Source organism: Hypomesus transpacificus, chromosome 2 (assembly GCF_021917145.1).
Source record: "Hypomesus transpacificus isolate Combined female chromosome 2, fHypTra1, whole genome shotgun sequence".
Classification (NCBI taxonomy): domain Eukaryota; kingdom Metazoa; phylum Chordata; class Actinopteri; order Osmeriformes; family Osmeridae; genus Hypomesus; species Hypomesus transpacificus.
This window is the reverse complement of record NC_061061.1, coordinates 8,140,211-8,167,928: the sequence shown is the minus strand read 5'-3', so window position 1 is coordinate 8,167,928 and position 27,718 is coordinate 8,140,211. Positions and strand designations below refer to the sequence as shown.

At 40.0% G+C, this 27,718-nt stretch overlaps 2 protein-coding genes across 4 annotated transcripts; one reads left to right on the top strand and one right to left on the bottom strand.

Annotated features, from left to right (window-relative positions):
- Positions 1 to 2,594: 2,594 nt before the first annotated feature.
- Positions 2,595 to 12,247, top strand: tbx20 (T-box transcription factor 20). Its single transcript, XM_047037036.1, has 8 exons — positions 2,595 to 2,947; positions 4,108 to 4,342; positions 4,836 to 5,000; positions 5,299 to 5,407; positions 7,091 to 7,249; positions 7,711 to 7,787; positions 9,083 to 9,195; positions 9,381 to 12,247. Exons 1-8 carry the CDS (start codon positions 2,821 to 2,823, stop codon positions 9,722 to 9,724), a joined length of 1,329 nt encoding a protein of 442 aa, XP_046892992.1. The 5' UTR covers positions 2,595 to 2,820; the 3' UTR covers positions 9,725 to 12,247.
- A 3,875-nt stretch (positions 12,248 to 16,122) lies between these two features.
- Positions 16,123 to 22,477, bottom strand: herpud2 (HERPUD family member 2). 3 transcript variants are annotated; one of them, XM_047032493.1, is made up of 9 exons: positions 22,383 to 22,477; positions 20,716 to 21,115; positions 20,052 to 20,129; positions 19,683 to 19,802; positions 18,518 to 18,693; positions 18,344 to 18,442; positions 17,461 to 17,796; positions 17,202 to 17,328; positions 16,123 to 16,875 (listed from the first exon to the last, which is right to left on the bottom strand). In XM_047032493.1, the coding sequence occupies exons 2-9, from the start codon at positions 20,860 to 20,862 to the stop codon at positions 16,705 to 16,707; spliced, it is 1,254 nt and encodes a 417-aa protein (XP_046888449.1). In that variant the 5' UTR covers positions 20,863 to 21,115; positions 22,383 to 22,477; the 3' UTR covers positions 16,123 to 16,704. The 3 variants fall into 3 exon arrangements, with proteins under 3 accessions (XP_046888449.1, XP_046888443.1, XP_046888457.1); XM_047032487.1 differs by having other exon boundaries at positions 16,125 to 16,875; positions 18,317 to 18,442; XM_047032501.1 differs by having other exon boundaries at positions 16,787 to 16,875; positions 17,135 to 17,328; positions 18,317 to 18,442.
- Positions 22,478 to 27,718: the final 5,241 nt, after the last annotated feature.

The window sequence follows — 27,718 nt, the reverse complement described above, 5'->3', positions numbered from 1 at the left end:
TGGAAATCGTTTAATCTTCATATCCTTAAGTGGCATATGCTGCATTGGCCTGTGTATCACATTATGTCTTGTTATCTGCAAAGTCCAGTGAATGTGTGTTGGTAGCCTACTGTGGAGGGAGACGCCAGTGAAAATGTTGCCTACATCTTTTGAACGGCTGGGACCAGTGGCTGCGGTGTTGGAGTATTTAAACGGTATTGTTTTGTGAAACAATTGAATACGTAGCCTATCTACTGAAAATATATTTTTAAAAACTGAAAGTGCCCTCCAAATTCAATAGGCTATGTATGATTACAGCCTATGTCGTATTCAGTTTGCGATCTTTGCTAATTGGATAGGCCTAGGCCTATATTTTGTCTATACAATATGCTTCATATCCGCCTCATACGGAATTAAAAACGTTTCTGCGTCAATTATCACCTTGGGTGTTCTGAGATTGGGGATAGCAGTCGATGTAGTTTTAAAAGAAAGGAAGCTAAGAAAGAAAGGACTGTTTCACCATCAGTTTAGAAGCCACAGTTCCAAGCGCACCTAATCTCAGTGAGGATTTTACACCTTAAATAGATTACTTGTTTGTTTATTTGTCATCTATACAGAAAGATGGATAAATGAATGCTTTGCCTGAAAATTCCAATAAAGTGAGAGTAAACTTTATTATGATCACTCTAACTCAGGTCTCTACAAGACACAAACAACCTATACATTTATCTTTCAGGTTTGCTGTGTCTTTAAGGTATGTCTTTGACCGCCGCCGTACCGGCCCCCAAAGTGTGAATAATATTCGGTAAGGAGTTACGCTAAGTGGGAAAGCTTTTAGCACATTATCCACTGGCAATTGCAAGGTAATCTAATTTGCCGGCACAGGTCCCTTATTAAATATCTTGCAGCGTCGAATTTGCATTCTAGAGTCGCCTAATGGGTTTAGTGGCCCCGTGAATCCCAGCTCGTGTTTCTGTAAGCACCCATATCTCTTGGAGTGAGTGACATTGAGGATGAGAGGTGATCCGCTGCACCCAGGAAAACACAGGAGTCAGCGCTTTTGAAATAAGCTATATTTATATATACGGGCGGCCGACATGCGTCAGTGGATGCGACAAGTGGGAGAATGGATTGGCCTATGCGAAAATAGGATCTCGCCAACGAGATGGGGGGAGGAAAAGACATAATTAAGCAAGAGATGGAAGAGTCGTTTTGTTTTGTTCCAATAGAATAAAGCCGGATTCTTTTGGAGTAAAAAGCAAGATAGGTGACTGTACTATTTTAGATGTACATGGCACAGTTAAATTAGCCGATGTGTGAACTCTTAAAAGGCAAATTAGAAAAGAATTGCCTATAATAAATTTTAAAAACACAATAGGCTACTATAGTTCCATTGATTTATTGGTAGACTTCGTCAAGCCTTTTTTGTTGGTGGCACTGCATGTAGACTATAGTGTTTGGTTTCTTTCAGGTTTTTTATTCCTGATCAATTAAAAGAGTTATAGGCCTATATTATTTCGATATGTTTAAAGGTTTGTGGTTCTGGTTCAGATACTGAAACCGTTTTCAACGGGTTTTAAAACAGTTTTATTAATAATAAAATTAATATGATTAATAATAGCCTTCTGACAGACCCTTGACAATAACAATAAACACTAATAATAAATTAAATAATAATAACCTACCAATAGGCCACTGCAACAAATATAATTACCAAAAAATGTGTAATGTTTAAAAATCGTAAACCATTGTGTGATTGACATAGAGGCTATTGTACTGTAGTTGTAGGCCTATCATAATTGTATTAGAATTTTACTATAAAATGCCTACATGTCGATCACACAATGGTTTAACATTGTATTAATCGAATGTAAAACAAACTTTTCATGTTCGGTCCTACGAACAGTTGGTTGGATCTTGGGCAAACCTTAGTGCAAGTTGTTTTTTCAAAGCTGTGAGTGAGTGAGAGGTGAACGGTTAGGCACTGGTGTGTGTCACAGGGCGGATTAACCCAGCAATGCCCTTCAACTGCGATGTCCCGTTCGTTAGCCTACAGATTTCTACAATCATTGTAAAAACGTGTGATTGTATTATTAGTAGACTGGATCCTCATGATTTTTGGTATATTAACTTGACTTCAATACATGTCACAGCACTAGTCGAAATGTAAAATCTCATACACTCTTTCTTTTTTATTTCTCTTTTTTCTCTCCCTGTTTGAGGCCTATATAACACAAAAAGTGTAGGCCTTACTAATTATTATGGAAAATAATAACTAATAAATTCGAGTAGCCTATTTTATATTGACATAGGGCCTATGCCTAGAAAACATTCTTAAATAGATGACCCATAGCCTATTAATCTCTTTCAATTAATTGATCAATTCCAATATTAACGTTTCTGGTCTACCCCGATGAGTGAAGTGTCGGGCTGAAATTGGTTCCCACAAAATTGGGGTTAATGATAAAAGACTGAAGTTGCTTTTAATAGGCCGATCGGCTTGGGTTTGTGGGACAGTGGAAATGTGACGTCGAAACCGAAGCAGTGATTGGTTGCTCGAGCTGGCGATGGATGGGAGTCTAAAAGTAAGAGGAGTGCGAGAATTCTGGAGTCCCAATGACTATTTGGCCGCAGGACTGAAACCACAGAACGATCTTGGTCTTTCAGCAATGTATCCAACAAGTCAAAGATTGCAAGTGCTGTAAGATTTTCGTATATAGTCTGCCTGTTAAAAACCCGCTACAAAGCTTCCATTGAGCTACTCGGTTTTGTGTGCAGTTTCAAGAGGACACAAGTGGAGACAAACGGACCTTCGTAAGATTTCGTTCAAATATCCACAATATGGAGTACACCTCGTCTCCGAAGCCTCAGCTCTCTTCTCGGGCAAATGCGTTCTCAATAGCCGCTCTGATGTCTAGTGGGAAAACAAAAGACAAGGAAACGGAGGAAAACACAATCAAACCCCTCGGTAAGTTAACGTTTGATTGACAACAAAGGTCTGGATTCTGAGGCATAGTCTGATTCATTTTAATTGCATAGACCAACGTATAGGTTATTTAACATGGATAACTGTAGGCTAAACCTGATTCTGCACCTTCGGGCTACAATTCTAGACGACAGGTGTCATGACGGATGGGTCTAAGCTGCTATTCAATTGGTAGACGTATATAGGCCAAGATTTGATCACAGTCACAACATCACAATTTTAACAACAAAAAATGTCCGAAAACTGCAGCATATAGGCAATATGAACGGGGAAACTTTTTATATAGCTTACCTAGTCGGTATAGACTTCATCCCAAATAAAATGTAGCCTATCACAAAAAAATATTTTGCTCAACTCAAATGTGTCTTTTGGGTTATTATAAGACACTTTTCATGTGCCATACAAAAAAAGGATATCTCAGAATGCATTCCCATTTATCGTTAGGTTATATAAAGGACTCTGCTTTTCTATTTTGTGCCATTCTGAAAACATTTTGTTTGGTTATTTCACGAGTAGCCTAATTGAAACTTGATGACATTGGAGTTTTCAAACGAATCACACTTTTGATTCAAGTAATTCCATAGTAGTTCAATATAGGCCATTCAAATTTTAAATTGCCTAGTTAATAGCCAACTCTATGGGCTGATAATAATAACTAAAAAAAAATATAAGATATTACATATTTTATTTAACAATTGAATTCAGTAAGTGTGGTCCTTTTTTTGATAATGATAATGGTGATTATTATTATTAGTATTATTATTAGTATTATTATTATTAGTAGTAGTAGTAGTAGTAGTAGTGGTGGTGGTAGTTGTAGTAGTTGCCGTATTGTAATACAAGGCTAAACATATAGCCTAACCCAAATGCAGTTTTGATCATTAAAGCCTAACCCAAAAATATGAATAGATTTAGTACAAAAATATTGTTACCCATCATATTTACAACAATTATAGCTTAATAGCTTAACAACATCAATGATTAAAAAATAAAATAATAAACACTATGCTGCCTTGTAATCGACCTTACTCATTGAGCTATTTCGTTTAACTTTCTTGTAAATAGGTAGGCTTGTACCGGCATAAACATAGGCCACATAAATTGTACATTAATTATGATTACTTGTATTTTTCCATTCTTAGAGCAATTTGTAGAAAAATCATCCTGTAACCAAGGCTTGGGAGAGCTGTCTTCTCTCGATGCACATGGAGACTACGGAGGAAGTGCGCCTGCGGTGTGCACGGAGCCTCTCATCCCAACTACCCCTGGCGTGCCCAGCGAGGAGATGGCCAAAATCTCCTGTAGTTTGGAGACCAAAGAACTATGGGACAAATTCCATGAACTTGGGACAGAGATGATCATTACAAAATCTGGAAGGTAAATTTCAGTTTCAGGGTGATACATTTAGTGTGCGGTCTTCACTGGGGCCCCATTAAATCATAATGTCATGTGAATGCGTTCCATATATCATTCTGTATCTATAGGTCGTCGTCGGTTAAGTTAGATTTAGGTCTACAAAGGCAGATGTAGCCTATCCTTGTTGACCTGTTGCAAATATATTTTCATTACACATTAACTGTTTTTTGGCCAATATTAAAACAAACTAGACTACTTAGTAACATTGGCAGAATAAATCACAAACTATGAGGGGATATAGGCTATTTGGATGCTCTGTCATGTTTAGAGCATACAAATAAATATAGTCGAGAGATTTATGGAAGAAGAATTTGCCAGAAAGGCCTATGACACCAATTATCTCGTCTTTTACTAGTGGTGGGCTTTGAGTAAATATTTCTTTTTGAAGAAGAATGGTTGGCAACGTGCCGTGTTCTTGTAGACTTAATGTTTACTGTCCACATTCCCCCAACAGAAGAATGTTCCCCACCATCCGTGTGTCCTTCTCTGGGGTAGACCCGGACGCCAAATATATCGTGCTGATGGATATTGTTCCAGTGGACAACAAACGTTACCGATATGCCTACCATAGGTCATCATGGCTCGTGGCGGGCAAGGCCGACCCTCCTCTGCCTGCACGGTATGCCGACCCTCTGCCTGCTTAGCTCATCTTCCTAAATGTATTAGGCCTACGCCACATTTAAGCTTAGACATGACAAAATTGTAGGTAGGCTAAATAATAATCAGCAAATATCAGTAATTAAAACAAAAAAATAATAATATTAATGTTGATAGCCATTGATACAACGATCTGAGAATATTCGAATGATATTCACGTACATTTAAATTATCTTCAGTTAAGTTTTTTAAATGATGCTGAAACTAGAATTGCTGTAGGCCCTATTTATTAAAGCGATTTATTTCCCTTGTGTTTACAGGTTATATGTCCATCCTGACTCCCCGTTCACTGGGGAACAACTGCTAAAGCAAATGGTCTCTTTTGAGAAAGTCAAGCTAACCAACAATGAACTGGATCAACATGGACACGTAGGCTATGCGGTTTACACATTTTTCACAGTAACACACGTGATAAATGCTATTTAACAAGCACAGTTGAGACTTAGGCAATTTTTGTTTGGCTACATGCGACTTTTAATCGACGAATGCATGTTTGTGTAGGCTATTACGAACTGAAAAGGTGATATTAACAGCGATGATTATTTAACATAGATGAATAAAGCTACTTTATTCATTTTAAAGCTTTATTCAAAGCTACTTTATTCATATCCTATGGGAAATTGAGGATCTGAAGTTATTACAAACGAGTCTAACAGCGAAAGATGAACATCTTAAAGTGTGAAATGTTGAAAATAGAACATTTTAAAATATTTTTTTTCCAATGTTAATGGGTGAACTAAATTATGTACTATGCACATTACCAAAAGATTCAGAGGTTCTAAGCGATAAATGCTGATAAGGTAATGCTAGCTGCAGTAATAAAAATAAATTACAATTACATATACCCATATCAGAAACAATGTTATGGACTTTCAAGGCTACTAAGAGAAAACAAAAAGTGTTCATTCCGTTACTGAAGTATGTAAATAATGTTGTGGGTTTTTTCCCCCTAAAGCATTTTTCTCTAACAAGGAAAGAAAATAATTAAAATAATTTGTTGTTGTCCATGATATCAGTGCATATTGTAGGCCTTTAAACTAGTTAACAAAAGTAGTTTTTGCAGGTCATGTGCCTATACAAAAAGAACATCTATGCATGCATGCTGTTTAACAATTTGCATGGGTTGAATATGGTGGATTGAAGACCTACCACAGTCAATTACAAAATAAAAAAGTTAGCCCGAAGTAGCCTATATTCGATAGATTATGACACAAAACAATGGCTTAAAAAGAGTGTCATGGGGTTTGCCCTCCATAATGTAGACTAATAATGAAGTCTAATAAAAGCCGCTTGGATAGGATAAAATAACTTCAAGTTTCAATGGTGTGTGTTTGTGTGTTTCTGTATAGCTCAATGTCCCTATTATGGTGTGCACTAGCCCTTGAAAATGATTGATCTAAAACGTTCCATAGGTCTACATTTTCATCGGTTTCATTTCAAGTTTTTTATTTAACTTTATTCATGATTGTTTGAGAAAATTTTGCATAGCATATATGCCTCTTATGTCAAAATCATTTTGGTGTCAGTGTTTCTTGGCTGCCCTGCAACAGCATCCATCTGCAGTCAGATGAATGAGAAAGGCTTTTGATTGAGCCAGAAGCTGAGAACCAAGGGGAAAATGTGTCTCTGACCTTGTAGTGTTAACAAGTTTATCTTTTCACACTCTCCCCTCATGCCATCCTAGCCATCCTCTCTCACTCACTCTTCCAACAATCATCTTTCTCCGAGCGCCTCATTATCTTACTCTTTCTTTTTTCCGCACGTTTTAGTTTTCCCTCCTATCAAGGTATTTTGTGTTATCTTTCAATTGTCTTCTCCCCTCTGTTTTCCCCTCCTTAAATTCCTTTTGTTGCTTTTCATTCTTTGTTCTGTTTTATATTTTTATCTCTATACATCCCTTCTACAGTATCCCTAGATTTGATTTTTTTATTTTTTCTCCAATTTAGAGACGATACTATACCTCTTCATCTATTTACTCTCTACCTCTGCCTCACCCATCCCGCCCCGTCTGTACCTGAGTCTTTCTTTATGTGTCTGTTTCTCCCCATACAGATTATCCTAAACTCCATGCACAAATACCAGCCCCGTGTCCACATCATCAAGAAGAAGGAGCACACCGCCTCGCTCCTCAACCTGAAGTCAGAGGAATTCCGCACCTTCGTCTTCACAGAGACTGTCTTCACTGCTGTCACGGCCTACCAGAACCAGCTGGTGAGTGACTGGCAGCTGACATCCAGACACAGCTTTATGCAAAATAATAAACTGGATTCCGAGGGTCCCATGTTTGTTTTGTGAGAATAGGCCTTGTATGGGGTTATCAAGCATTGTGGTTCCATCTTGTGTATGCAGCTGGAAAACAATTAGCTCTAAATGGTAGCATCTAAAGCAAAACAAAAACACCTTCTTGGAGGTAGTAAAATACACCAACTGTTAAAGCAGAGCTGGGATTGAAGTGTGAGACGAATGTGTCCAGCACGGTTTAAATCCAGCTCTGCCCACACTGCCTGACTCCCTTTGTGTGTTTAGTCTGTACAACATAGATAGAATGTGACAGATGGGCCGGGAGAGGGATTGAAGAGTCTGAGACAAGAGAAAGAAGAGAAAGAATGGAGAGTGGCGTCTGATGTGATTCTGTCCCCCCCCCCCCCTCAACCCCCTCCGTTGTTTTCCAGATAACCAAGCTGAAGATCGACAGTAACCCATTCGCCAAAGGCTTCCGTGACTCCTCACGGCTGACAGACATGGAGAGGTACAGGGAATTCTGTGTCCTCCACAGTTGGTTTATTTCTGTTCCTATGTTGATAAAGATAACCACGGGGAATGGAACCAAAGAGAGTGTGTGTGTGTTAGAGAAAGTGGAGAAAGGAGGGGGGCAGAAAATGGCGGTGCACATGTTAGCCTCTTACACTGAGTGCTCATTAATAGGAACACAGGCTGTGATGTGTTTATTTACTACTGCATACTACTAACACTGCACTTCAGGCCAAGATGTCTTTGAGGACAGGAGAGGACACATGGATTGTATGGATGAGCAGCACTTGTCTCTCTCTCTCTCTCTCTCTCTCTCTCTCTCTCTCTCTCTCTCTCTCTCTCTCTCTCTCTCTCTCTCTCTCACACACACACATACACACATACAAAAGCACACAGTGCACAGACTCACTGTCTTGACACAGACCCACAAAAGGCAGGTCCTGCCAAAGGATTTATATCCCCTAGCCAAATACACCTTTTTATTTATCCTTTCAATTCCGACACTAGGGCCAAAATCAGTCGACAAAATCAAACCATCCAGACACATTTCCTCAAATCAACCAAACAGACAAAATCACCTGCTGAAAAAAGGGAAGCAGACAGCTCTCCCTCCCATCTTTCTGTCTTTTTCTTTTTGAGGGCTGTGAATTAGATCTGATCAATTGATCTTCAGGGAGCTGCAGAAATCACATTAGTCTGGAGTCGGTCACTGCACTAAAACACGATGTAATTCGATTGGCTGTGGTGACTGATTGAAACCAGCCCCCCTTGTTGCTGTATTGGGGGGTCGGGTTGGCCTCTGAGCTGGACAGGGGCAGCGCTGATAAAAACACACACATTTGTACTGCGTCGCTGACAGATATTGCACTTTCCTAACCTAATTGGGTGGGGGGGTAATGTGTACGCATGGCTGTTGTGATGCAGACCACTCCTGCCTATCCTCCTACACACACACACACACACAAGCCAACCCGACCATTTCTGTCCTGTGAGGTGCTTTCTGGCAAGAATAATAGTAAATAATGCACTTAGCGTGACAGTGGAAACAGAAACACAAATTTGTGAACATACAAAGAACAATGCTGAACACTAACAGCCACTGCGTCACATGTAAATACTGAATTTGTGTGTGAGTATACCTTTCTGCATGGGTGCAAGGACATGCATTTTTATGTATTTCCTTAAGTTACTGTGTCGTTTATATTTTATTTCTGTGAGAAAAATAGCATGAAATCAAACATTGAATGAATGTAGAGATATATTTTGGGCATCTCTCTTTGGCTTTTGCTGCAGGGAAAGTGTTGAGAGTTTGATCCACAAGCACTCGTATGCCCGGTCTCCTATCCGCACCTACGCAGGTGAGGAAGAGACCCTGGGGGAGGACGGCCACTCCGCACACACTCGGGGTAAGAGGACGTGGCCCCAGATTCATGTTTTGTTTTAAGCAAATTCTTACGAATGCTTTTGATAAACAAATGTATGTACACATTTTCACAAAGTGAAAAAATACCTGACTTCATGCAAAACATTTATTTTTGTTTAAAAGATCAGCAGTCTTACCTACTTATTCTTGGCTCCCTCTCTCTCCCAGGTTCTGCGTTCACAGCCTCAGACAATCTGTCCCTCACCTCCTGGGTCACCACCACCTCCGGCTTCTCAGGCTTTCAGCACCCCCAGTCCCTCTCCGCCATGGGCACCAGCAGTGCTTCGCTGGCTGCCGGCTCCCTGCCCCACCCAATCCAGGGCTCCCTGCCTCCCTACAGCCGTCTGGGCATGCCCCTGACACCCTCAGCCCTAGCAGGCACCATGCAGGGCAGCGGGCCCTCCTTCCCCTCCTTCCACATGCCACGTTACCACCACTACTTCCAGCAAGGCCCCTATGCCGCCATCCAAGGACTACGCCACTCCTCAACGGTCATGACCCCCTTTGTATGACTCAACCCGGGGCACTAGGTCAGAACCAGACTTCCATTTCTAAACCCCATGCCAGCTCATAGACATGTATGTAAACACCCAAATATCTCCCACCTACTCCCATTCAGAATCGTCACCCCTCCCCTTTATGTAGTTTTTTGTATATAATGCACCTGGGGCGCTGCAGGTGCCTTTAACGACCTGGAGAGGCTGTCGCCTGCTGACCGCCGTACCGGAGAGACAGAATACATTGGGACCCTCATAGGAACCCTCTGAGACGTGATGAACATTCTTCACATGAACATTGAAGACCCCCAATTTGAAGATGAATAACTGAATAGGAACCATGGACTGAAGAACAGTGGACTACTAGACCCAGAGGCGAAGGTATTCAGAGCTTGGGAGTCATCATCTCAGTGGACGCGCTTGTTGGGAGCCCATCACCTACAATGTGAACACATGGCTTTCCTCCCTCGAAACGGAAACTTACTCAAACTCGGCTCGGACATCGTTTTTTTTTATTGCTATCTTTATCTCTGACTTGCTGTTGCCATAGCAATGATATTTGTGCACATCCTGTAGAAAGGAGGCAGACCAAGTAACTCTTTACCATAAAAAATGCCAGCCATTTGCACAGTGCAAACCAAATCATAATTATTTAATGAACATAATGACATAATGTATAATAGCAGTTCTTAAAAGATGCGAATACACACTGCATAAACACATTTGAACTCATAGGACGCATGCTGACTGCAACAGATAACGCATATGAATAACTTTTATGTTGGATGAATAACCTAATGTTACCAAGCTTTTAGGATTTGTTCCTGTTTGCCATGACCAAGAGGAAGGTGTATACTAGTTTATATTGACCTCTATTTATATCCAAGTTGTGCAACTCTGGAATGGAATGCCAAATGTCAAGTTGTCATTGTCAATATGGTCACTTTTTATCCATTCCCATAAGTGGTTGAACTAAGAAAAAAGAAATGCAGACTGAATATAAAAAAACATCAGAAGGAGACATTTTATTCTTTTAAATATTTTAAAGAACACAAAAAGCAAGAGTAAAGATATTATGATATAATTTGTACTGACCATCGAAAAATTACTTAGTCATTCATGAATCACAAAAAAGATTATTTAGATAAGATACAAACTGTCCTTCGCACTGGGCAACAGTTAGAGTTAACTAACTTAACACCTTATCCTGAGTGGCCTGTGCCCTCCATTGCTGCTTCAGCCTGTGTCGACAGTTCTCTGGGAGGGAGTCCACACCTGTAAATGATGGTTCTGCAATTCCCCACTCTGCAACAGGCAAGGAAAACCATGGAAAGGAGTGATTCAGGAGTGCATCAGCTTCATTTGGGCTATCGCACAGGGGGCAATTCATCTGGACACAATAACCAAATTACACTGCAGTTCTGATAGTGGTGCAGCGAAAGCTGTGTGAAAGAGAGAGAAAGCAAAAGAGAGAAAAATACATAGGTTACGATACAGGTTACGATCCCTTGGAGAGAGACAGAGATAGAGAGAGGTACTCCCTACTACTGTACACATAGAATCAGATTTGTGTATGTTTTTTGGCCTGAAAGACAAGCAGTATTTCATTTATCACTGTTGCCATTTTTTCCTGAGACCTAAAACCTTCAATCCAATGAGTTAACTTTGGGCAATTTCTTTTCAGTATCAACATGTGTATTTTGGGTCATAAAGTGGGGACAAATTGGATGAATATGGTGTACTGCAGTACCGTGTGTCTCTAAGTTTGTTTACAGTCTCTCTGATTCATGGTTCTCAATGTAGCAATCACAGAAAGCCAAAACACACATCTTTTGGGTTCAGATTTTATTGTATAATTTTGGGCACCAACTGTACTCTATTTGATGCGATTTATTAGTGTCCCAAGTCTTTGTTCCAGTGGTAAGCCAACTTTGATGAAATACAATAATAGAATATTGCCAACTATAGAATGTCAACAAGGATATAGCTATGTTGAGGAATATTTATTTAATAGCGTATCCAGTTATTTTTCTATTGCCAGTTTCTTTTGACAGAGGGTTAAAAACTGATTGAAAGACATGGTGAAAAATGTTGCTACCATTTTTCTTTCTTTGGAACAGTAAAACTAGCATGGCTGGCGTGCAAACCAGTCCGTTGCTAAAGCCATGACATGGGAAAACTTCAAGATGCTCTGAAGCCTCAAACTTAATGCTGAACATTGCCTTTGACTGTGTAAGCAGTGGTCGATGATGTTGTGATTTATATTTTTGGTTAATTGTTTTCCAGCTGAACAATGTGTATGCACATTTACAGTGTAGCATTAGAAAGAGAGAGGCAATTATTTTTTTCTTTTATTGTTTTTGCTGTGTTTAAATATTATGTTCTATATAATCCCAAAAAATGACATCTAACAAGATTACATTTTGTTGATTTTTAAAGTGCAATATATTTATTTCTGTCCTGAAAATGATAATGTGTAATGTACTATCTGAAGCATCTAGATGTTATTTGTAAACCATGACAAATATATATATTCACCCCCCCCAAAACAATCTCAAATATGTTTTATTTTGGTTCACTTATCTATTACCCAAAACAGGTATATAGAGTGTGTGTGTGTGTGTGCAGGTTTATTTATAACAGTGATGATTTGTCTTATTAAAGAATGACTCACTGGAGTGTCCATATTAGACTATTTACTTTCTAGATAAGAGGCTTAAAGCTGCTCTTTGGTAGTGGCCTGTTTCGTAACTTTTAGCCTTAGCTGTTGGCTACATTAAAGTATGCATCATAGCCTACTCAGACAAATCACTCAAAATTGTAAGACTTGTGCATGAAGATTTGATGAGGTGTGTCCCTCTGTCAAATAAGGTTGTTTCCTTTCCAGACCATTTGTTGCTAATTAAACAAAGGAGAACAATTAAAGATAGGCCTAACAGCCTACAACGTATTTTACTTCTACTTTGGAAAAGGGGATGCTGGTCTAGAGTGCCACCAAGTGGCATATATTGAGATTAGGGTTAGTCTATGAAAACAGAAAAACCACAGGTCTCTTTTCCACAACATAACCTACACCAAAATGTGCTTCTTCATGACCCAAACCTCAGTTGGGCTGACTAAATGTCTCTCTTTTACCCTACTACCCATGCTGAACATCTCTGGCAACCAAAGTCCTACAGTGTAAACCCACAAGACACACAAAACCACATAGCCTACACACTTTAATACACGCCAGACGCATTGCCCTGACCGCCACAGACAAACCGATGGGATCGATGGCGGGACATTAGTCACCGTTTCACCAGGAAGAAAGGCCCACTTCTAGCCCTGATAAGAATCTGTTACATCCTTTGAAAATAAATAAATAAACAAATAAATAACATCTAGTGCTAGCCTTGATTAAATTAAAGGGATAGAGGGAGGGCAGACGAGCCACCGTGAAGTATGGGGAAACAAATTGAAAGAAGCAGTTGGGCCAGTGAGTCCATTTTGGGGCATCACAGGCATAATTTACACACTGAGGAGCGAGAGCTGTATCTAATGTCATTTCCATCAATTTAGCATTTTAGCCTTTTTTCTCATTGCTTTTAGCGGTGGTTTAAATAGTCTAGGGGAAGAAGACGGGTGCGCATTAGGCTGCAACGTTTAGCACTGAGAGATTGTGCTTTATGGTGTGGTGACTGGGTCGAATAAGGTCGTTTATCCTCCAACAAGAGCACCACGTGACTATAGTGGCTAAACATGAAGTGCACACAACCTAAAACTGTTATTTTGTCAGTATTTTCTTCATTTTTCATATTGGAAATCAGCAAAATCAAGTTTTCTAATTGGTATTGCCTAGTCTAGACTTTAAGCCTGTTGTGCACACTAACCTACAAGGCTATAGGCCTACAGGCCTAAGGATGTCATTAATGCAATAGAGACTGAAACACAGACGCTGACCACTACAGAGCTTTTCCTCGATTATCAGACAATACACATTAGCCTATTACATTTTGGATGTATGCAGTTCCCCTTCAAATAGATGTCCAAGCCCTCCAGCATCCATTCACCTCACCCTCCGCCGCCTTTTGTGTCACAACTCCTTTCATCTTTCCCCCGACACCATCCAGCTTACTGTCCCTTCCTTCCTCCCTATAATGGCAGGTGTCCAGACTAACAACGGAGTCCCCAAAGACAACCAGGTCTGATAGCAAAGAAGGACAACGCTGGTGCATAACAATGGCTTATTATGATGATGAAATGTCGTACAAAGCCCCAAACACCATCTTTACTAAATCTATTCCATTGATAAGGGGTGTCCAACCTTCGGGCTGGAGCCAAGGGATCGTAACCTGATTGGATCAGTCGCCTAGGAGGGCAGCGTAACAAAGTGAGCGGCCCGTCAAGCCTCTGTCATGCATAATTAATTGAGATTCTACGACGAACTACAAAAAATCCATAGTCATTTGATTAGAGGGTTTTTGGAGGACTCCGAAGTGCATCGCTGTCTGTGCAGTTTCCCCACTCTTCTCCCTATCTGTGCATAGAGGATGACATGGGGAGAACAGTGTGTGCGTGTCTGTGCATGCCGCACCTTGGCCCAATAGAATGGCGATGTTGGCTACTAAGGTAATCTGCTAATTATATTTGGTCAATATATTACACATACATCCTCTTGTATACTAAATATATAGGCCTAGTTTGATCATTTTTTACCCTAAAACATCTTGGTACCTATAAACCAAGAAGGGGGCAGTTCCGAGAAAGCAGCTGTGCTCTCTCACCATCCTTCTTTTCTTTCATCATACCTACAGCTTTTACTCAGTCACATGTTCTCAATATGGTGAACTCACTGTTCACGACTATATGTTGCGTTAGGTAGGCCTACATAAAACCAGTTTAACACCTGAGATTTGAAACATTTAAACTTTATCAGCATTACAAGGAGCAGCCTGTAATCCTAAATGATTTCAGATTTTTTTTTAAACATTTAGTCATTTTACATTTAGTCATTTAGCAGACGCTCTTATCCAGAGCGACTTACAGTAAGTACAGGGACATTCCCCCCCAGGCAAGTAGGGTGAAGTGCCTTGCCCAAGGACACAACATTTTTTTACTTAAGGTTATCTATAACACCTTTTTGGGATGTAATGTTTCAAATAAATGAAGGGTTCTTTCAAAGGTTGAGTACTGATGTGAAGTAGCTGGACAAGTTGACAATAGTGCCATCTGTAGGACACAAAAGCAACTTTCACAAACGTTCCTCAATAAATCTGACATAAGACACTAGTGCACAGTGCCAATGATCCAGTTGGTCGGTGAAAGACAAAAACTGGTTACTTTAACTATAGATAACACACTTGATAAAACTGGTGGCACACACACAAACACGCAGATTCCTGGAATTATAGATCGGGCACCGTGCCCATGATGATGTCGGTGACAAACAGATGTCTGGAATTATAGATAGGTCGTGCCGTGCCATGATGCAGCTAGTGATGACAGTTCTTCTCAGTGGCTTTGGTACCTATATTTATCAGATCACAATTGAAATTCTCTGTCATCTCTGAAGTACTTGTTCAACTTCATCTATTCTTGTCACTTATGTGAGGTACATCATAAAAACAATTTCTAATTATTTTAAGCATTGCCAATGCTGTAGTAAATTTATGCAAATGATAATGTAGTCTCCATTTGTCTGCTGTTTCCTACATTATCAATCTGTTGTTAACATAATCTTATGTTATGTTGATCAAATGTATTATATTGGTTCTCTGTTAAATTATCTTACACCCGCAAACATATAGACATTTAGTTCATAACAGAAGTCATAACATGCACAATGGTTTAGCCAGTTGTCATGATTGTAGGCCTCATTCACCGTACGGTGCTTGCACTTAAAGTTCTGCCAAAGATGTGTTTGCTATGTTTACATAAACTAAAAAAAAAGATCCTTTGTGCTATACAATGCTGTAAAATAGTTTTGTATTTTCTGTATCGCATTGGCACAGAACAACTGACCGAGGAGACTCAATTTGTATCAACACTGCTCCTGTCTTATGCCCATTTGCCTCAAGAAAACGACCAACGAGGCTAAAGTGGAAGGAAGGTGCCAACATCCGTGATGGTGATTATAATGTTGCAGCACATTTGCAATGTGCAGGTAGTTTTGACATCCGTAAACACATTATATTGTCGTTCTGTTAGCTAGCCAGCTCCTTTGAAAGCAGCTGAATATCGGTTGTAAATGCAAATTTGAAAGAGAATGTCCATTGGGTTATAAAGAGGACACCTGCAAGATATTAATTTTGCAGAAAGTTCTTTCTCTGACCGTGGGAAACTAAACCCATTCTAATTTGTCCACACACACACACCAACACACACAGATTCCTGTGATTAATAGAGATGACAGACACCATTTTATAAAACCACATCTAGGTTTTAATAAAAAATAGTCAGAAATTAGGATGCATATATTATATGTAATATATATATATATATAAATAGCCTTTACGATGCTCATATACACAGAAACAATTCTGCAAGAATCTTTGCAACAATACACATTCTTGTGTACAGAATATTGTGCTGTCCTTGAACAAAACCTCTTATTAATCACCAGGATATATGCTATGACTACTTACAATGGAAGACAGGTCCCTGTATAGGACAATGGTCTATGGTCAACATGATCAAATATAGAAAGAACCTATGCATGTTTGAGTGTCCTTGTATACATTTTTGGTAAACAACTCAAATATATTGACATCAGGGTGATAAACACAATCAACTTGAATGTTTGAATGCTTCAATGTTTCTTTATGTGTTTATTCATACATCATACCCTCCCCCTTTCCCCCCATCACTGACTAACACTGCTAAATGACCCTTTTTGTAGAGAGAGCAAGAGTTTGTCTTGGGTGCTAGCAGCAATAGGAGTTTGGCTGGAGTTGGAAGGATGGAGGAATGAAGAGATAATGGGAAAACACGTTCATCGCATCTTAGCAGGTGGTTCAGTTAGCGGGATGGGGTCGTACCTCTGGGATAAGTGAGGTGAAAAAGGTGTTGATGAAGGACCAGGCGGAGGACAGGAAGCCTGGCTGGCGAACAGCTGCCTCGTCTTCCTGACCATCCTCCCCATCACTGTCGCCCTCCTCCTCCATCCCTTCATCCATGATCCGCTCCTGAAAAAGAGGGGGAGAATGGAGAGAGAGATTAATATAAAGAGAGAATTATTACAAAGACAATCCAGGTTCCAAGGCAGTTTTGATAGTTAAAGAAAAGCCAAAGGAACAGGGAGATGGTATATGTGGAGGAGATCCATAATGATAGAAACCTACTAACCTACAGTACTTTGCGCAAAAGTTTTTCATTATATATCACAATTTTTGCTTTACTATTTATCTTCATGCTAAAGACTTTTACACAATACTGTACATTTACCTCAACTGTTAACAGAAGGGTCTTGATGGCTGGGAGGAGCCCGAATGCTTATGAAAACTGCCCTAACCATTTCCTGTATGTCCTGGTGTCGGTCCGCCTCCTCCCGCGGAGCTACAGCCCCTCCTCGTGCTCCTACTCCCCCGGCTCTTGGGTTCTGGAACTCTGGCCTGAAGGGAAACCAGCCAGCCTGGTGCCTGCAGGGCACACGCATATGTGCAAACCCAAACACCCACACCCCCAACAAAAAATTTGCTTCTCAAAACAAACAAGATGGTGCTTTGAAGAAACACATGCTCTGATTTCGCACCAAACCTAAGAGAACTCACAAATAGACAAGCAGCATGGCGCCCATCACCATGACGAAGCGGCTAAAGGAGGAGTAGAAGTAAACGATGCTGACCAAGATGGCCGCCCGCAACACTGTGTACATCCAGTCCAGCCAGTCTCTGTTCACCTCATCCTCGTTCATTACCGGCCCACCCTGAGCGTTCATTTGAATGTTGGGATTGACTGGCCGGTCCTCTTGGATGGGGTTAGGGGCGGGGTTAGGGCCGAGTGGGGGCGGTGCCTCGTTGGGCTGTACGGGCTGGGGGGAAGGGAAGGGGCTGGGCAGTGAGGGAAGGTTGGCACTGGGGGGTTGCGAGGCTGCTACTGCTGCTTGACTAGAAAAAAAAGACACAGAAAACAGGCCCAACATGATTATTACTAGGGATGCACAATATAGCTGCGGCCATATTGGTATCGCCCGATAAATGTACATTTTTTGTGTTGTTATCAGTCCGATAAGAAAATGTGGTCAATTAAATTAAAGACGATAAAGACGCCATTGAACCATTTATTTGTTTGTAATATTTAAGAAATATTATCATTTTGATCCAATAAATATCTAGATGTTTTATGCAGTTAAGGTTTTAATAAAAGCAGTTGTCCACTGTATTGGTTTGCCATTTGTTTTTGTAATTAGATTCAGGCTTTGTATTTATCGGCATGTATCGGTTATCGGTATCCAAATATAAAGAGTTATCAGTATCAACCAAATTATCCATATCGATGCATCCCTAATTATTACCAGTTGAACATCCAGTACATTATAACCTTATTAGAAGATATGATTCTTAGAATGTACAAGAATTGATGTGGTAATGACTCCCTAAAGTCCAGGTGCCCACCACCCTAACTTACTATTGCATGTAGTAGTGTCGTGCGTACATTTGCTGCCACCAGAGCATCTGCATGGGCATGTATATGGGATGGGAGTTTGTGCCAGCAGCCAAGCGCCCATGTAGGGGATATCGAGTCCCATCTGGCCTGTGGAGGGTAGACCAGAGGGTTAGGGCACACACATACACACTCAAGCACACACACAGTGCGATGGGTGCTTACCATTGCATACCACCAGTGGAGGTAGGGTTGTGAGGGCCGAACTGGGGGAAGCCTCTGCGATGCCTCAGGCCGTCATCACTCCCTCTTACTGACACGGAGGAGGGGGAAAACGAGGCGGACTGGGTTTCCTGATTGGGTGCGGTGGCCAAGGAGGTGGAGCCAATATTATCGGAACTCTGAGAAGATGGAAGTCAATCGAGAACCTGCTTACACACAAGCAATGCAAATAGGGCTGCAACTAACGATTATTTTTGTAATCGATTAATCTTTCGATTCTTTTTTTGATTAATCGATGAATCGGATAAAAGCACAAAAAAGCATTAATTTCCAACTCTTTATTCAAAAACAGAACTGACAGTGCAAATTCACAGTGCAAAATATCTTCAGAATGTGCACAAACAGGCACACAATTTTGAAAAAGTTATTAATATTAGCGTGGATTTAATGCTATTTTCAGAGAATAGCAATTTATTTGAGTTTTGTTTAAAACATTTTTGAAAATTGAAAGGTTGTGTAAGTAGGCCAGACTTTATTAGAATAATCTGGTGTCTGCAAGATTTTTTGACACAATTTTGAAAAAAGTTAAAATTTGCGAGGATTAAGCTATTTTCAAAGTTTAGTGATTTTCTATCATTTTATTTGAAACTTAATTGAAAAAGTAAAGGCTGTGGAAGTATTCCAGACATTGTTAAGATATTTTGGTGTCTGTTTGAGGTTTTATATTCATACAAATATTATAAAAGTCTACTTTTTTTTTTTTATGGTATGGGTAGTTTTCACCCGGTCCCTAAAGCGACGCTGCAAAGTAGCGTCTTCCTCCGCTTTGAGCTCAACTAAACTATGACACAACGAATCGATAATGAAATTCGTTGCCAACGCTTTTAATAATCGATTGTTGCAGCCCTAAATGCTAAATCTGCAGCTATGACCACTAGATTGACATACATCGCAGACAGTACTGATTCAGACAGGTGAGTTAGCTGCCTATATTCCCGATGCATGAGAATAATCACAGAAAGCCACACATTAGACAAAACAATAGGAGAAATATCTGATTCTAAAGGACCTCTAGTATTTATTAATTTTTATGTGTGTATTGTGTAAAACAGTCTACTGTAGGATAGAGAGATGTGTCAAGGTCATAGGTCACGACAGTGGGACTCACCATGGAGCTGGTGCTGGGATGAGAGGTGGGGTTAGAGGCATGGCTGTGAGCTGAGGGGGAGGGTGACCCCGGGGGGCTTCGAGAGGCACAAACCAGGTGCATCATGTGGTACTCATCCTGCTGTGATTGGAAGGGGGGGGGGGGGGTAGGGAGAGAGATAAAGACCAGAAAGAGGGCCAGGCCAGGTTTTAGAAAAGAAATGTCCAGAATTCAGAAAGAAAGCTTTGTGACTGTTGATCCAAATAGCTATTGTCAAAGAGCAATGGTTTCGGTGGAGGGCTTCATTGAAAGCACACTAACAAATACACAAGCGCTGGCACACACACACACACAATAACAAACAGCACGGCCAAGGCAACTCTTAAATACCTTCCTCAGGACATCCCTCAGCTGGAGGTGGTCTTGGAGGAGTCTGCCTGAGTACACCAGCCTCTGATCCTTGGAGGACTGAAAAGGACACAGATACACTGTCACTCTGACAATGCAAGCAGTTGAATGAGGCCTAGTTTCCTTTTTCAGTCGTGAGAATGTGTGCAATTATGGTTTGTAATATAGCTGCTAAGTAGGCTGTAGGCTTTTCAGTGAAAACAAAGTAACCTACCACTGTATTACACCTTTGTTTTAGCTGTGCTAGCTTACAATGGACCTCATACGATATATTGCATTGAAATGAGATATATCCTTACCATTCCTAAAGAGATTACACAACTCCAGGTAAGGATTAAGGCATTATAGTACTACATTATATAAAGCACAAGAGCATGTACCTGCCCTACAGCCTATCACCAGCCTAACAAAATGCCACTCCACTGTTCCTTAAGAAACATGGTGTTTCTGGAGAACGTAAGCTACAGAGTCCCTAAGACACCATATTTCATGCAGAATACCAACTAAAGCATAAATAAACATTCACTGGTCCTAGTAGAGTAAATAGCCTAGTTTCCATGACAAAAGTCTTAATTTAGACTCCATTTGAAAAAGATGGACATGGAAAGGCTACGTGACATTACACAGAGCCTGCATGTTCACTTACCGGCTTGCTAGGGTACACATCGGAGATGTGGCACTTCAACATTTCCACCGTCCAGTTCAGGAAACAGTTGACGGTCTGGTCGTCATACTTTTGGTTGGGGGTCTTGATGACCAAAGTGATGGGACTGTCAACTGTTCCAGAGTCCATGTTTCATATTAATGAGTGGGTAGGGTCTTAAAAACCTATACTTGGCGGGTGGGGGTTGGGTGGGGTTACGGTCTGCCTCCTCCCATGCACCTGAGTGAGAACTACCTTAATTCTTCTTCATTGTCATCTCAAGTCTTAGCCAATAAAGGTGGGAGATGGACCAATCCACAACAATTATTCAAGTTATGCTAGCTCCAAATCACAATTGTCTTGGGGATTTCCACCTCACGTGACACATCCACCTCCAATGGCTCTGGAAAGTAAAGTGTTTGAAGCTTTATGTAGACTAGTTTCATTTCAAGATCAGTTTGTTAATGCTGGGTACACACTAAACAATTTTAAAAAATCTTCTTCCGAGCAGGTTCGGTCACTCTTAACAAAATCTGATCAAATAATCTGCAGAACCATCAAGATAATCGGGACATTACCTAGGATTGTCGGAAGGGGGGAAATCGGCCATAATCTTGTGGTGTGTACCCAGCATAATTAATCTAGAATTACCTTGTGAATTACCCAGGTGACAGTCCCCACATCAGAGTACACAGACGGAAGATGCTGAGTACACAAAGATAATCGGTCTGATTTTGGGCCGATTACCCCCTTGCGACAATCCTAGGCAATGTCCCGATTATCTACAGATTATTTTATCAGATTTCCCCTTAGTGTGAGGTGTGTTAAGAGTGACCGAATTTGCTTGGAAGAACGTCGGAGCAGCCCCAATCGCGAATCGTAAATATAGAAATCCTGATGTGTGGGGGGGACACCACAAACACCACACACTATAGGAGCAAAACTATAGGAGCAAAACGGTTAAATCTAGGATTGTTTTGTCCTCATGAGAGTGGTCTCTCACATTTTGAAAATCTTAAAAGATTGTAAAAAATATTTTTGTGTGTACCCAGCATAAGACATATGATATGCGATGGTATTCCATTTCAAACACTGTCTTGTATCTTATCAAAACATCAGATGTTAGCCAACACAAACAAATCACGGAAACATAAAAACAAATGTAGCTATTACAGTGGACCTATCTAAATGTACGGAGTAAACATTCTAGTTGTCAGAGCACATGTCAGGTTGCGTCATCTTGCTAGTGATAGTATGTACTTGGGTCTGGTATCAAAACAACTCATCGGGCAGAATTAGAGCTAGCTAATGCAGGATGTTTTTAGCAACAATTTGCTTGCCAGGGTCTATAAAATCAATTGTGTACCTGAACAAACTAAAATTCCTTCAACCATCACTAAAATCTACGATGTCGATTTTAAAACGAACGTTACATACCGTTATTAAGTTAGCTAGCTAAGCTTGTTATGTGTTAGTTACATTACAACTAGCCACATCTGGCACTAGCTACTACTGTACAGTACAGTACTGTACAGTAGCTCGCTAATCAGTGCTGTCTGATGGGGACTATCACTTGGGTTATTCAATTACTCAATCATGTGCTGCATGACATACGGAAATTGAAAGTTATGCAATATAATATGTACATCTATTTTGCCTTCTTAAAGTACCTGTTTTTCTCGGTTTCGTCCTCTTGTTGGGCTAGCTCAGACGCCTTTTCCAGTACTAATGTTAGCCGGTTGGTAGGACGCCTTGAGTTACTTGCTTCCGGAAGTGACGTCATCATTTATTTTGACGTTTAGAAAAGTTCATGGATGGGCTGTCACACCCATAGATATATATATATATATATATATATATATATATATATACATATATATATATATATATATATATATATATATATCTATGGTCACACCTAGGGGGAATCTATTTTGGAATTCACTAATAGAAATTATAAATTGGGAAAAAATCACGTCTTTCTTACCATATACATTCTGTATCCCCAACAAAGTTAGAGATGTGCATTTAAGAATTCTACATAACATCGTATTGAAATTTGGCAATAATGAGTTGACTTGAGTTTAACTTTTTGTAAAACCGATAGTGAGTCTATTGATCATCTTTTTTTTATGCCCTCTTATTGGTCAATTTTGGGTTGCCTTCTTTTTTAAATGTATTTCCCTCCAAATGTAATTCAGATATTGTATTAACAATACATGATATAATTTGTTCTTTGTCTCACTGTAATTCTAATGTAGAATATATAGGGCATGTGTTTATTTTCATGGCTGAAAACTGTATTAATAAGTGTACATTTTCTTCAACAGCACCTACATTTATTTATTTTTTACATTACTTAAATGACCTCTTTAGAACACTATGCACTATGGTAAAACTAGTTGCATTAAAACATTTTGTTCATTATATTATACCTTGTGCCTCTTTTTTTGTTGTTGCTGCTGAATTTTTTGTTTGTACATTTATATAGGTCTCACTTTCTATTTAATTTACATTCATTAATTTGTAGTATTTGTATTTCTATTTATATGTTGTTTATTTTACTCTTGGATATTTTTCTCATCCAATGATAATTGATCCAATTGTTCTGAATTGATTGAACTTTCATTGTATTTCTTAACATTTTAGCAAGAAAATTAATTAAATAAAAATGAAAGTTAGACAAAAAAAGTATTGTCTTTATTGGATTAATGTATTTCTGTCCAACAACTCTTCAGCTAAGATCCAGCCCACTAACATGATGAATATCAGCAGTGTTGAGTCAATCATAAACGCTACCATGAGTGTCTGTGGTCCTTTCTTCAAGTTCACCTGTTAACACTCTTACTGTTGAGATGTCCTGCTGTTGTTGCTGCATCCATATGCAATCGTAATGTTTTTCCTTCTAGTAAAGATCATTTCACTGTCCTTCTCAGCTGCCTTGGCACAGCTCTATAAGAACACAAACATAAAATATGGTCGCCTTACAGACTGCACCATTTTTGTTTTAATAGAGTTAGAGGGATGTTTCTGGTTATCATCAGCATTATTATTTCAATGGCATGTACTTGCCTAAACATGTGTTTTATTATGTTTTGTTATGCAGTTGTAAATGTTGGACATTGGAACTGGGTAATCTCTTGTGGGATAATTTACTATTTAATTCAAATCAATTTATTTTAGTAGGACCCAGTAGGTATTAAGGAGGAGATTGGTGTTCTTGAGAAGGAGTGAAGAACACACCTGGAGAGCTGCAGGGGCCCCAAGAGTCTGTCAATGCCTTGGACTTATCCTTAGTTTTCCCCAGTTGTTACATGTCGGATAAGAGTTGGGTTTGATCATTTATTTCTACACAACATTGACAGTTGAACAATTCAGTAAGTCAATTTGAGAATTACAAAACTTCAATTTAGTTTGCAAAGTTCATAATTGGACCCACGTATACCAAAGGACCAAACCCAAGACAGTGGACACTGTGGATGAGGGTGTTAGAGGCACTGTGGAAGGACAGACTACTTTCCCTGTGATTCAGGTACCCTGCTACCCTGGAGGACAGTGGGCCTTATACTTTAGAAAAAACATTCTTGTTTCCCCAGTTGTTACATTTCAATATCCATATATACTTTTTGGACTTTCACTGTGAATATTTGCACCGGAGTGTTGGTTTTCACTATACGAAATACACCTGGACACCAGTTTCTGGATTAAAAAAAAAAAGTTTTTTTGCCCCTCCCCTTGGCCAACCTTACAGCGTGTGTTCGCGTTCTGGTAAGTAATTACAGTGAAGACTCCACAGCCCGTTGAAACTCTTGCAGCTCCTTCTCTCATTCCTAGGCTCTGCTGCTGTACTGCCCAAAATGTAAAGATGATTTTAGTAGTCTGGGAGTTTATAGAATTCACAAGATCCACTTTGTTTCTTTACACATTAAAGTGAACCAGATTATGCTGGGATAAACCAGTAAAATTCATATTCATTCATGTTCTTTCTTCTCTTTTTTCTCTCTTTTGTTTCAGATCACCAGCTTCTATCCTTAGGCAGTTACTGACTGAATCAAAGGCAATTTGAAAATCAGCATTCACTGTCCACTATTAATTGTGGGTCAAATGTGATTGTATAATGGTATAATTAAGGTTTCTAATACATGTACCATGAGTGTGGACAGAAGAGAACATTGTTCAATTTGAAGTAAGAGTTTCAACTGTATACAAATTGATGGGGGAAAAGACAAGAACATTTGATAAAGTGTAAGTATAAGAATGCAGTAGATCAATGAAGAATTACATGCTTCCAAAACATTTCTTCATCTGTTGGGACTGAATGATGGGCTTTATGTCCATCCATGGAACACAAACCACAGATCGGTATGACAGAAAACATAGAGAACCTCCAAATGACAGGAACAGATGTATTGTGCCAGTAGTTAGGAGGTTTTGACCAGCTTGTGCTTCTTAAAGGCAGGCGACTCATGGTGAGGCTGGAGGTAAGCCTTACAGTAGGAGGCAAGACACACCAGACAGGGCTTGAAGGCTTCCTACTTTCTCAAAGAGCAGATGTCACAGAGCACTTGTCCAGGTCCAGCAGAACTGTCAGCATGTTGTTTAGGAATGATTCCAGTGAACATCGTCTCTGTGGGAGTGTGTGCATGTGCACGTTTTTGTGTGTGCATATGTGTTTGTAAGGCTACTATACATGAGCTTGAATACTTCAAAAGGTCAATGACAATACAAAAATAAAACTTACACTGTTTAAGTAGCAGCTGTTTTTAGGCATCTCTCAGCCCTGCAGCTGAGACAAATCAGATAAGGTTTTCTCAAAACTATACATCGCTGTTCTATAAAACTAAAATCTGTGTAAATTATACTGTATTGATATTTAAGATGTCAGATATCAGAGCAGGCTGATGCCTCATTTAGCATTAGACATCAACAAAAAATTATGAGGAACCACCTTTGGCAGATGTATTTTCAAGTGGTGTGTGTGTGCATGTGTTATGTGTTGATGGTATTCATTGTACATTCTTGTATGGATTGAAAATTAAAGGAACAGCATTACAGCTCCCTTGTCTGTATTTGTTTATTTGCGCAAGCGTTTGGCTGAGCTGGGCTCTCCTTCACTCTAGATGGCTGTTCTCTTGCTTCCCCTGCTGCCAGGTGCCTTGACTGACGTGTGAATGGAGCCAAAGGTTGACTATTGACTGTTTTGTGTAGGAACATACGTTTTATTTGTATCTAAACTAGTATATGCTAAGCAAGTTATGGAGCATTTGGCTGAGCTGGTCTATCTTCCTTCAGTCTTTCTCAGTCTCAGGCCTGGACACACTGAGGCCTGCTGGGATGGCTGGGGATAGAACCCAACCTTCTGAAAGGAGTCTGGATATCTGACCCTCCTCAGGATCATCTTGATAGCAGTGGGGTTGTTGGGGTCCTCACACAGGATGGACTCCCAGAGGTTAGGAGCCTTGTTGGGCTCAGAGGGATGCAGGACAGGGGTTCTGTCCTTGTAGGTGGCTGGAGCTCTGGTCCGGCTGCTCCCTTCAGAGTCCAGAGGCTTGACCATTTGACCACTGGCATGATGTTGCTACATGGAAAAACAACATAGCCCCATTATATGTGTAAACATTTGAATTAATTTGTTCAGGAGTAGCGAACTGTTTGGATCTATAATTGTATAGTGTATTGGCACATTTTGATTAGAGTATTAAGTTACATTTACATGAGGGACATTAAATTGATCATTTTATCATATTTTGTTTTTCAAGACTCACCTTTTCCATTTTCTGAGAAATGTTCAAATGTTATGTTTTGATTCATAATAGATATTATTTGTTTCTAGCTTGCTGTGTAGGTTGGAATGTTAGAACTAAATGTCACAATACAGCCTGCTCCAGAATTCTATGCGTCAAAATACTTGTTGTTTGAGAATCTTTGGTGGCACTCAAACGGCAGACTTATTTTTCCACAGTAGTAGCTGAAATCCATAAAACATTTATCATTGCAACCTATTGGACACCGTTGAGCTGCAGTCAAATATCGTTTCAAAGACGTTTCAGAAGACTAATCAAAATGGAGCAGGTGAATTAGCTTATACAATTAATGTATAAAGTTTGGTGTATCTAACTTAGATTTTAGATACACAAACTATAAAGGGGATGCCCAGGGACGGATGGAGTAAAAATAGGCCCTGGACTTTAATCCAGACTGGCCCACCAGGACCAGCCCCTGAATACGCCACCACAGCTTCCCTGCCAAAGCATCCACATTCTGTGTTTGATGTAATGCAAGTTAGGGAGTTTCACAGTTCATGCGAGCGCACATGGCACACAACATTTTTTGGCCTTTATTTGAGTGGAAAATAGTTTTTTGAGGTTTAGGTAAAATAAACATAACCTTTTACCAATTGAAAAACGTCTATCTAGTGAAGATTGTCTTAGTGTCTGATTTTTCAGCCCCTTATGTTTCTTAGCCTAGTTTTTGATCGTTATATAGTCTCTATTAGCTAGCTTTCGATCTCAGTGTCACTGTCGTGTGTAAGCAAGACAAAGGGGGCGGGGTAAGGGCTGCACAGACGTTCATTTGGAATAGATCAACCGGCCTTGGGGAAAGTGGGGCCGGCCAACAGTGTCACTCAATCTTCTGGCAACATTTTATTAGTAGTTTGAAAAAAAGGCGAGCAACACTTCGGCCCAGAAGTGTCTCGGCCCACCGGAAATTCTCCCGGTGCTCCCGATGGCCAGTCCGCTACTGGGGATGCCTGACTGCTGTTTTGAAGGGGTTTTATGAAAGGATATTATGCCAACAGATTCAAACAGTTTCATTTTCAGAAATCCACATCAGACAGATTGAAGATGTCTGCATTTAATGACAGCGGTGGTCTACAGGACCAACACAAGTCTTTGTGTTCTAGTGGGAAAAGTATGGTTACAGCTAGTACATCTCTAAACATCTGCCACATCAAAACCCCTATTCTCCAGGACTCTAAGGCCAACAAGGCTCCAGACCTCTATGA